Source organism: Agelaius phoeniceus, chromosome 1 (assembly GCF_051311805.1).
Source record: "Agelaius phoeniceus isolate bAgePho1 chromosome 1, bAgePho1.hap1, whole genome shotgun sequence".
NCBI classification, from domain to species: domain Eukaryota; kingdom Metazoa; phylum Chordata; class Aves; order Passeriformes; family Icteridae; genus Agelaius; species Agelaius phoeniceus.
Genome location: NC_135265.1, coordinates 43297540 through 43309483, shown reverse-complemented (window position 1 = coordinate 43309483; position 11944 = coordinate 43297540). Strand labels below are relative to the sequence as shown.

General features: G+C 44.9%; 1 protein-coding gene across 8 annotated transcripts in view; it reads right to left on the bottom strand.

The window, feature by feature from the left end:
- Nucleotides 1-1788: 1788 nt before the first annotated feature.
- The window catches only part of POMGNT2 (protein O-linked mannose N-acetylglucosaminyltransferase 2 (beta 1,4-)), a 31925-nt gene continuing 21769 nt past the window's right edge, over nucleotides 1789-11944 (bottom strand). For 5 of the 8 annotated variants that reach the window (XM_054635862.2, XM_077177286.1, XM_077177327.1 and 2 more), the window contains one exon: nucleotides 1789-4106. In XM_054635862.2, coding sequence (XP_054491837.1) covers nucleotides 2278-4014 — 1737 coding nt within the window. In that variant the 5' untranslated portion in view covers nucleotides 4015-4106 and the 3' untranslated portion in view covers nucleotides 1789-2277. Of the gene's footprint in view, nucleotides 4107-7485; nucleotides 7636-11944 lie in introns of all 8 variants that reach the window. The other 3 variants (XM_077177304.1, XM_077177315.1, XM_077177319.1) reach the window with 1 other exon arrangement.

The following is an 11944-nucleotide window of genomic DNA, read 5'->3' as shown; positions in this document are numbered from 1 at the left end:
AATTACAGGCATAGGATTACTACAAAAGGCACAGAGAAAAGCAGGTAGGAAGGCAACAAGCAGATCAATAGCCTGCTGAGGATGAACAAAGGTTGGGAGAACTTACACTCAAAGAAAATTATTTTTGAGAGCTGATACAAAATGAATGCTGACTAAATTTCACATGTCTGCAGACTCATTCACTACCGAATAGGATACCAACAATACCATCTTTGCAAGAGCCAGCAGGATGGGCTGAGCCTCTGGCCACAGGGCTTCAGAGTTTGAATGGATGTGGGGATGCAGGACTGCTGCAAAACCCTTTTGTGAGCAGGAGCTCATCTGCCAGCAAGCTCCTGGGGAGCCACAGGTCCTGGATGCTTCCCTGAACAGCTTGCTTTCACTGCCAGCTTTTAGGAAATTTTTCTCACCTCAGCTCTGACATATATGGTGTGGAATGTGCAGCCACATGGAGACTTTGGGGCACAGCTCGAATACTCATTTCAGCAAGAAGCCCATTTTCTCCCAAGATAACAACAATGGGAATATTCCTGTGCCCCTTTAAAATATCAAGGCAAAAACCATTAGTTGGCAAGGTTACAATTGAAAAGCAAATGCAGACTTTGGGACTCATGTTCTGTTTCTTCCCTTCCATTAAATCATAAACATGTTTGAAAACAAAGCAAGACATAATGAAAATGAATTTACAGAAGCAGCACTTGCCCAAAGATCCAATGTTGTGCTGTGTTTTGATCATTTTTCAATCTTTCTGTTTCTTGTCCAAATTTATACATCCATTTGTACTCCCCCTCTCCTTAGAACCCATATTTATAATCCTGCACTGAGATGCTCATCTATCAACCCAGAAAGCAAGACATTTATCCTATTCTTCAAATGTTCATCCAGACCTTGGGAGGAAGGTGTGGACTGGGAGGGAAAGGAGAAGAAAGCACTTTTCCTTTTGCTTCAACACTGGTTATAAACTGGAGAGGATGCTAATATCTGTCAGGGAAACATCTCACACTCCTGCCCCTTTCCTTTTCCCCTCCTCAAGAACTGCACTTGTGACTCAGAGCCATTTTTCAGACAGTGCGATTTAGGGTCTCCAGCTAAAGCAGATGTGACAGGATCAGGTCCAAAGTAGTCAGTGTGTTACCCTGGCAATGAAGCCAGATTCTCATCTCAGGGAAAATGAATATAAGTCTAAACTAAACTACTCCCCCCCTGGAGTAAGAGAGGTGTGAGTGTCATCAGCCTGATCCCTGCCACATTCTGTGGCCAACCCAATTCCCTGGCACACCTACCTGTTTCCTGCCTGACTCTGCTTCCTTCCACCAACATCCAGGAACACCTGGAAAAAAGAAAGCTTCCCTTTGCCACCACCTGCCTATTCCCCAGCAAAGCATGTACCTATTAGTAGCTATTATCAACCAATTATTCTGATTAAACACACACACACAAAAAAAAAAGGATTTTCTTGAGCAGATTGCTGTAAATGCAATCTCTTCTGCATCAGCTCTCCCAAATCACCCCACTCCTTTCTCACCCACCTGTACGTAACTCACAAAATGAAAGCTCCTAAAACACAGTAAATTATTTCATCTACTCCATCCCTTCTACCTCTGACCTGTTACTACAATGTTTTGCAATAGGGATGCATTAAAATCCGATTTTAAACACGAAGCTGTAGTCTGTAGTCATTCTCTTCAGTCAAAATACAGAGGAAGCTACAGATACACATTTTATCACAGCAATGGACAAATCTATCACAGTAATGCTTTTGACAAATAACAAAAGGCAAAAAAAGTATTGAGGAGGTTTACAGCAGTTTAATGAAGGCTCTCGTACAAAATCTTGAACTCAAAGTTACAGCCAAGAGTTACGGAAAAATAAAACTCACAGTGAAAAAGCAGATGAGAATTGCCCACTTAGCCATGGAATTAACTGCGCTTTAACGCTGTGCTTAAATAGTCACCACACAATAGGAACAAATTTAAATCACGACCAAGGTACACACAATTCACTTCCATTCTGTTTTCAATTACATGTATTCAGCATGTAATTTAACCTCTGGAAGTTACTCTGAAGAACACAGAGGTTTCTCTTTTTTTTTTTTTTTCCCAAACACTCACTGGAAATAAATACCATTGTAAGAATACATGTGGAGTGCAGTAAAATGGACACTTAGGCACTGGTACAGTCTAGTCCTCTTCAGCCCTCTACAAACTACAAGACAAGAAGTTTTAAACCACAGATGGAGTGGAGAGCAGGTTAGAGCTGTACAGGTAGTGCAGTGGGTTATGTACTACACAAGAGCACATCTGCAAAAGGTCCCAGAAGGTTTTTGTTGAAGATGCAGCGTATCCACACCAGGTATATCGTGAAGGGCTTAATGTTTTCTGAGAAGGTGTGATTCTGATGGGACAATATATAAGGCATGTAAGTGTTTTCTCCTTGCTCTTGTATCCACACTTCGTATTTTACTTCTCTGACCTTGAGATACCTCAGATTCCAGGGGATCTGCCAGGACACAGCAAGTTTAGCTTCACTCGTGCCCTGGACAGAGGCCTGGCACTTGGCATCCCTCACTTTCCCAGGGTAGAGGCTACCAGACCACTTCTGCTTCCTGGGTCCGGGCTTAGACTTCACAGTCTGCCTAATCACATGTATGAGAGATGGGATGTTGACCTTTGTGTCCTGGTAGGCACGGAACAGCCACTCGGGGTTGCGGCAGCAGAGGTGCCGCGGCACCTCCGTGCTCTTAATGATGCGCTCCTGCTCAGCCTTGTCCAGGTGAGCAATCCCGCCCTGATCCCAGGGTCTGTCCGGGTAGGTCACGGTGTCTTCCCTGGCGGTGTTCTGCCAGGCAATGTAGTGCAGGTCCATGCCAGGAAGGGTTGCCAGGGTTTTGTAGGGGGTGTAGTGCTCGGGGTTGATAGCATATGGGAAGAGCTCCACCACAGTGGCCCCTCTTGGCAGGAAGAGCGACATGACTAATTGGGCCCCGTGCATGCTGACCAGCATGGACGCATTGCTGATCAACCGCACGATGTCAGAAAACGAATGCTCCTCCAGAGAGACGGAAATGGTTTTCATCTGAAACTCCTGAGCAAGAGCCAGGATTAGTTCTGCCTCATTTAGGATAAGTCTGTTGATTGTCCGACTGAATACTACGATGTACTCCTCACTGGAGCTTTCCTCCAAGCTGATGTTCAGTTTCTGCATCATGAATTTGGTGAATTGCCTGATCTCGTTACCAGAAACCAAGATGTTAGCCTTTGGCCCTTGTGGCTGGACAAATCCGTACTGGTACCAGGTGGTGATTTTGGATAGTCCCACATAGGATTTGGTAAAGCAGAGGAGCCTGCCCAGGGTTTTAAGCTCCTCCCTGAGGAGCGGCTGCTTGTTACTCAGTAACTTGTAGAGGTCAAAGTGAACACCTTCACTCCACCCTTCCATGAAGAAGAGTCGTGCCTCCAGATCTAAGTCGGAGAACTGCTGCATGGTGTAATAGATGGGGAGGAGGTCATCATGAAAGACGTGCATCAGGTTGTCCGGGTTGAACCTGTTGGCAATCAGCGCCACATCAGGCACGAAGACCGGCTTTGGCATAAACTTCAGCGCAGCAGCTGGCAGCTCCACAAAGTTGAAGTACTGGGTGTTGTGATCTTCCACAGAGGAGAGGTCGAGCAGAGCCGGCTGGAACCTCCGGGAGCCCAGGTTAGGCAGCATGATGGAGGAGTTGCTGTGGAAGTAGACAAACTCCTCAGCCTCGGTGGAGTAGCAGAGGGACTGGAAGCGGCAGATGCGGTCGGTGTGCATCCTGCCAGTGCACACCATCCTGGTACCGTTCTCCACCAGGGCCTGCAGAGCTGCATGGTAGTCAACCTGAGCCTCAGAAAGCTCCTGAGACTGGCGCATGAGGACCAGCTCCTCCTCCACCATGGCGGCATGATCGCACAGTTTGATGTACTTCCACAGCACGGCAGCAAGGACGGACACGAGCAGGGCATTGAACACAGCTGCTATGTTCATTCTGTACTTAGATCCTAGCAGGATGGCAGGTGGGGAATGCAATGGAGAGGGAACACATCATTAACGCTCTTGGACATGGTGAGGGCAAAGATCTGTGGAAAATAAAACAAGAGAGGAACCTTTAAACATCAGGTTTACAGCTCCACCATAAATCATATTTTATGGACTATTCAAGAGAGTTTAGGCTTCTTTCAGTAATTTTTCCTTTTCCAGGGAATCAGGGGAAAAAAGAAAAAAAGTGACAAAGCTCTCCTCAAAACGGTAAAAAAATATAAAGCAAACAGAACTGGGAGCTGCACTACAGGAAGGCTCCTCTCTCATCTTCATTTCTACGCTTTTGAAGAAGAAAATGTACAAGACTTTAAGGATGAGCTCTATGAAGACCTGCTAGAAAGAAAAGTACGTTCTCTGTGACTCTGGAACACTCTGCCTTTTGCAGACCACTCCCACAGTGAGAGGAAACAGAGCAGTGCAATCACCTGCAGAGGACCCAGCCCCAGCTCCTCCTCCCGCTCTGCACAGCTCAGAGCACTCAGGGTGCCCTCACCTTCACTGTGCCAGTAGCAATAGCTCGAGGAGCATTGCCAGCACAGACTTCACTACACTCCAGTGTGCAATGTGAACTAGTGAACATCACATTCAATTTCATTTTATCCAGGGGTGGGGGAAGGACTTGCAGGTCTGTGGACTGCCCTGAGGGAGAATTCTGAGTCACTGGGGTGTTGCTCTGGCTGCAATCCAGGATCAAAGGCTAGGAACTGCCATCGTCTTCCAAAAGAAATATTGGCATGGAAGAGAGGAGAGCTCTGCTCTTTATGAGAGGAACTGATGTATCATTAAAGCAATCAGACCTTCATTTAGTGAGAGTCTGGCTTGCACAGCACAGTCAGCCCTTATACAAATGATAAGCTAATGCATTTGAAGGGTTTCACTGTTGGCATTTTCCCGTTCCAACCTGAGAACCTTTTCTGTGCGGCTCCAAAGCCTCTCTGATTCTTTTTCTGTTAGAGCCTACCACTGTTTTCCTTCTATGCAGAAACACTACTGGCTTATAGCAGAGTATTGATTATAACTTCAACTGTGAACTTCAATTGAGATATTGATTCACCTACAGAATTTATGGGCTTCAATTTTCATTAAGCATCAAGATTCACTGCTAGCCAGGCTGTAAATACTTGCATCCATGACTCATGGGGAACTTCAGGAAGGGAAACTTCTGATTAGTATTTACCTCACTAGATTTGTTTCTAGCTGCCATTTTTAAAGCTAGCAATTTTAAATTTCTTTTGGTGCAAGTTTACCGTGACAGAAAAAAAGAAATGTCTCAAGCACATGTTCTGACATCCCAAGCATCCTTTAGCATTTTAACCAAGAGACACTTCTTACATGGCAATGTGGAGGAAGTTAGCCAGGCATACTTGGGACCAAAGCACACATCCTCTACTGCCAAAGGAATCTCTTTGAAAAGAGCTACTGCAACTTAAAAGCTTGATCCTGCAACTTGGAATTGAATGGAGAGTCATGGAACTCAGTGAAGGGATTCCTATACCTCATGAGATCCCAACAGCCTGGGGGATCTATCTTAGGAAGAGCTGAAGGTACTGAGAGTCTGAATAATGCCAAAGAAATGAGTGCTAGCTGTAAGCCACACAAACTCAAGGGGTGATCTCCAGGAATCTGAGCAACAAATTCACTTCCATTTCTAGCGACTCAAATGAAAGAGAAATGAAGTCCACCTCCTTTGGAAAGTGGTCTGAAAACCCGCTCCATTTAGAAACTCCCTAAAAGCAAGCAGCAAATTAAAAATGTGTTGTTTTGATTTCAACCATGGAAAAAAAGGAAAGGGACCTAGAGTGATCATCTGATTATCAGGGCAGAATCAATTCTCCATAAACCATGCCCCAAATCTCATTCTTAGTACTCATTCATCTCCTCAGCCAGCCTCTGTTAAGAGAGGCATGAAGGACTGTGATAAACTCTTTTCTAACACTTAGCCTTTGTTTCCACCACAGCAATTTTAACTGGGTCTCGTCCCAGGTGCCACAGAGAGCCTGCAGAGAAAAATGATGGCTGTCACATCACATCTCAAGCTGTCCACTCCATCAGGGGTGACTGCTGCTCCTCACGGCTGTGCAACTCTCAATCATGGCTATTCCATGGACAGCCTGGAATAGAAACCCACTGGGGACAGCAGTATATCACTCAGGTTCTGCTAATGCAATCAAATCAGTTTTCAGGAAGAAAAAATTTTGATGCAGACAGATCCTGAATTATTTTACTGGTACCAACTTTCACAGCTTTATTTTACTTCTTCACTCTCTTTGAAAAATGTCTAATGGTATCACCCAATTCTGTACATAACCTCTCCACTACAAACCTCTCATCTTGTGAGCACAGCTTTAAGTGACTTCAACAGCATCAGCAAGGAAAGGATCAAGCCCCAGCAGCCATGTGCAAAGCTTGATGATCAGTTCATGGAGGAGACCTTTAACAAGCAGGTACTCTCCTGCAAGCACACCCTCAAAGGAAGGCCAGCCCGCAGGCTTTATGAAATTTAACTTCTGTGGGTCAGAAGAACAAAGCAGACACAAGTTCAAGGGAGTCAATGCAGGTTGCAACAACTTGGCAGAGGAGGGAAAACCACATGGCTTCTTTATTACTCCATTATGGCAAAGTGAGTGCGTATGTGTGGGTGTTTCAAAGCCATGAGAAGCTCACAGTCCACAAAAACACCACTGATGCCACCTGCATTTCATGGGCATTTTGGTGGTGGGGAGATCTGCTGACCATTACAAACCCCTTGAGCCAAACAGGTCTCCTTGAAAACAGCCTGCTCAAATGTTTCACCCCTGACTGATTTGTTCTCTCCCCTCCAGCCCCAAGGGAAGGGCATAAGAGGCACTTCAGAGATGCGGCCTGATGGATGCAGCCAATGTTCAGAGGTTAGCAATTTTCATTTCAGATTCTGCCACAGCCATATCTGCTAAACGGCTAGGAATGAGCAACTCCGCTTTTTAGCAAAAAATCACCTGCAAGGCCCCCTTCTACCTGTTTCCTCTTGCAGCTCTTTCACTCCCCTGCACTTAGCTGAAATGAGTGTATGTGCTTTAGCTAACCAGGTGTCAGGAATATATGTTAAATGTTAGCAGTGCTAAAGTAATCCATCTTCATTTCTGGTCCTCGTTGCCAGTTCCTAAATCCTGGTTCATGCTGCCTGAGAGAAAGCTGCTTTTGATGGAAGTGAACAACGGGATGTGGACAGGAAGGGGTGTTGCAGGCAGAAATGAAAGGAGAATTTCACAGGTACTCAGAGAACTGTCTTAATTCTTTGCCTGTTTTCCCACATTTTATCATCCACTTTTTTTTCAATCTGACACCTTCAGTGAAAACAGACCTTCAGGAACTATAATTTTGGTCCCTCAGGGAATGATAGAGCATAAATAGTAACAAACACTGTTTGCTTTTACATACCCAAGAGAGGCTGCACCGAGGAAGTAAAGGCAAGCAACCACTCTGCATGTCCCCTGGTTCCTCAGTCCCCCAAGCTGAGATCAGTCATAAAGTGCTGTCAGCAGCAATAGACCTGGGATAAGAATCTTTCCCAGGAGGCAGAGGGCAACACTGAAAAAGGTGAAAGCATTTAGTTTCCTACCTGAAGAGAGCTGCTTCACAATAAAAGAAACTTTCATTACTAAATCTCCCTCAGTAAATGGGTCTAGAGCTGCCACTCCCACGGTGTCATCAGAGAACATCCTAAGAACTGAAAGGCCCTTGCAGAAGTGGCAGGCCAGACACACTGCTACTTTTCTTAAGAGCAGAGTGCTCTGTGCTGCTTCTTTCTACATAGAGGGCAGCCTCTAGGCCAGTCACCACCCAAGCTGCCCACACACAGACTCCCTCCTCCCCATCCCTACCACATTCATCCACCCTCTTGCTTCCCAGTGACACTGGCATACCCAGGGCTCTGCTCCACGTGAGGAATATGCCCCAGTTACCAAAGAAATCGATTGGACTGACATTTTTTCACTCTCTGCTTTGAAATGCTAAAGCACCATCCTTCAGCACCAGGAGACACAGCAAGTGATAGAGCAGAGCCAAGGCAGAAGAGACGTGCACGTAAAAGCTGCACAGAGCTTCTCACTGCCAAGCTGCCACAGGGCAATGATGTCCCAGAGGAGGGCATGGGATGTGCCACTGAGGACTCTGAGAGGAGTGGGCTGCAGGGGAGCAGCAGGAGTGAGAGAGGCAGGTAGAAGAGGCAGATTTCCCTGGCAGTGATGCTGACAGGCAGGAGGCAGCAGTCTTAGAGCCAGACAAGGGGAGTTCAACAAAAACATCGTTGTGGGGGCAGCTCCAGACTGTGCAGTGGAATTAAGAGCATATCCTGAGGCTTGCAGCTCAGCCACAATGGATGCTGCTCCAGCAGCTAAGAGCCTGTGGGAGGCACTCTATTTTTGGTCAGCTCATCTTTACTCTTTTTCCAAGAGTTCACAGGCATGAAGAGCTTACCCCATTTTCTTCTGCCACCCCCATTCACTCAGCAAAAGCATCACAGTTTCATTCTCACAGCTCAGCTACTTCTCCTCTAACTAGCACTGGCTGCTGGCGAGCAGGTAAAGTCTTCAGGAATATTCTTCTGGTTTGTTCAGCAGGCACTTCTGGCAGAGCCCTCCAGGGTCTTGCAGATCCATAACACTCTCATGCAAGTTTGGACACAGCAGCACCTTCTGCCTGTTAGCTACAGGTTATCTGATATATTAAACATCCTCAGGAAGTGGTAAGGACACAGGAAGCATAGATGGAGACACTGTTCTCCATCTCCTGTTAACATGCCTAGGAGATCAGAGTGGGCGGGATGAGAGAGGAATTTCCACTAATAGGCAGTTGGCATGAAGAACTGTTTGGATTCATTTAGGAGATGAGTTCTGTTGTTCTTTTTTTAATTGTGAAGCTACAGTAGGATGAATCACTAAAGCTATTAATATGATGGACAGTGTTCCAAATCTCCTCTCAATTTTAAAAATTGCAATCTAGGTAAGAAATAGGGAGAAAAGCTACAAAATCCACATAAAAAAAATCCCAACTACAAAAAAGACAAGCATACACTACTAAGACCCCCAAAGGGAAAAAACCAAGAGCTTGATTAGGGAGAACAAGAGTGAACAGGGTGACCAGCACGCCTAAGGAGGGGTCACCGATTCCTGCAGGTATTAACGAAATGAGAAGTGCTGGGTTTGTCTGTTTAGGCCTTGATGAACTTTTGTTACTAAATGCCCAACATTTTCCAGGCCAATGTTCAGCTTCCCATAGCTACAGCAGGCTAAAATGCCTCATCAAATGGAAAAAGAGCACGAAGGATACACATTTCAGAGAGCATCACCCCTCTGTGCACAGAGGAAATGCCTCATGGAGGCCAATGTGGCTTTGGCCCAGCTCCTGTGCACAGCCTGCCAGTGGTGGCATGGTGTCCAAACAGAACCATCTCCACAGTTCCCAGAAATGCAACACAACTGGAAGTGGACTGGGGCTGCTCTTGCCACAGGACAGGAAAGGAGTTAGGGCAGAGTTGCATGGCCAGGAAATGGGCTTCTTGTTAGGGTAACACCGTGGGAGGGGCAGGAGCAGCTATTCCCTCCTCAAGGACATTTTCCCCATCAGCACTCCCTACCCCTGGATCCATCTCTTGCTAGACTGGCTTTCCAGGACCAGTACAGGAAAAGAAAAGCATGCAAACATGGCATTTTGCATTCCCCCTGCAAAACGTCTTCTGTTCTTTCTCCCATCCCTGATGCAAGAGGCTTAGCTAAGGATTCAGTGTATGCAACACATGCAGTTTTAAATACCTACTTCATTCATCCTCAAAGCAGAAGTTGCTAGAAGGCAACTTTCCCAATTGGAAAGAGGGGGAGTTGGGATTCGGCAGCCAAGAATTTGCTTTTATTCTCATCTCTGTCACAGATTCCCACAGAACTACAAGCAAGTCAATCCCCACAGCCCAAAAAGCTGCTATCATCTTATTCACTCTATTTATTTAATGAGATACATATATCTTTCACAGTACATAGCACATTAAAGAAAGGATGGTACACTGAATGATTGATATACTGGAACATTTTCTTTGTAAAAAGCAGCCAACTGTAGAAGTGCTGACTTTTTAAACAGGAAAAGAGCAGATTCTTGTAGAGGGAGTAAGCCCAGCAGTTAAAGATAAAAATATCATTATTGAAGCCTGATACAAAGAGGGGACATGAAAAACAAGAATATCTTGACTATGTAGTCTCAAGAAGAATTTTAAAAATAGAGCTTTATTTAGGGAAAAAAAACCAAAATATAACAATATATTTTAAAAACCCCTGTCTTATAAAAACCTTATCTATAGATAGTTGTGATCAAAATTAGGGTCCATCTTCAGTTTTTATGGTTCAACATAAGTGAAGAACAGAAAGCAAAACTGTAAATCTTTCTATACAAGACTGCAACCAAGGAGACTGAGGCTCTGTGCAATGGTCCCTACTGCAAAAGTACCTTCCATATGAACAACCTGGTGGCTACAGGACACCTCCCAGCTGCACTTATGGATAGAAAACCTAAGTTTTCTTCCATTTAAATTCCAAGTCTGTGAGAGCTGGGACAGGAAGAGATCCAACCTGACTTTCACAATGACTAGCAGCCATTAATTTAATATTTGCTGATACTCCTGTCTTGATCTAGAAAATAACAAGTTAAAAAAAATTCCAAGACTAAGAAGTCAATGCATAGAAGCAAGCCACAAAGCTAAACTAAAAGTATTAATCTAAAAAAAAATACTTCTTGGGCTTTTAAGATCTGCATTTCCAAGTTCTCTATCCATAATGGACTATGAAATTCTTTCCCCATACAAAATCCCAGATCTCAAGAAAATTCCCCTAAAAAAGATGCATTTTTGATAAATAAGCTTGAGGCGAGAGATGTAAGGAAAATGAGCTAAAAAGGTGAAGATAAAGAAAAAAAAAAGGTATTTGTCTCAGTCCCTCAAGTCTTGTTCACCTTCTGAAAGTCCCAAGCCTGAAGATGAAAACCCAAGCTACTCAAAATAACCATGGCTAAACAGAGGTGAAAGCTTAACAGGCAGAGTTCATTCCAGTTGATCTCTGCTCACCCGAGCATCCCACTGAAACCTATCTGGTTACATTGTCATTAACAGCCATGTCACTTGAGTAAAAAAATCTCTCCTTTGGCCTGGTCTCTTGCTTTTAGTCTGTAAACAAGATACCTCTGTCAGAACAAAAAGTGTCAAGAGAGCAGCAGGTTTATCTTACTTCAGTGGTCTCCCTAAAGCAAAGACCGAGCGGGGGTGGCTGAAGGGAAAATTTACTAATGCTGCAAAACTGAATGAAAAAGAGTATGATGTGAAATCCCAAAGGACTGAACAAGACGATCTTCAGCCACTCCAACTGTGCCTCTGGGCTTTAGCTGCCATTTGTTACTCTCTGTATTTTATCTATCCTTTCCTTCTGTGCTCTCCAGCAGGCAGAGTACCTGTGTTATTCGGGTACTGGGACTGTGCTTAGCAGCACCCACAGCCTGAGCTCTGCCTGCTTTCCATCAGCACGGTGCCCAGGACTGCTCCTGGGTGCTGCAAATCCTAAGCAGGAGCCAAAATTCTTCGGAGCACAGCACAGCCAATAGGAACAGTGACAATCCCTCCTTGGTTACCACAAGCTCCACATTAGCATGTTTTTAGGGGAGGGTAAAAAAAAAGTAATCCCATAGCAGCACATGTCAGGCAAGAAATACATTTCTGCAAACCTACAGGATTTAGTCCATATCAGAGACGTTTCCCCCATGAGACTTTTGTTTAAAAATGATAAAGCAAACCACTAGTCAAACAAAGAGGGACTACAAAGACGTGGGATTACAAATGAACTACTGACTCCCTTCCCACATGTGC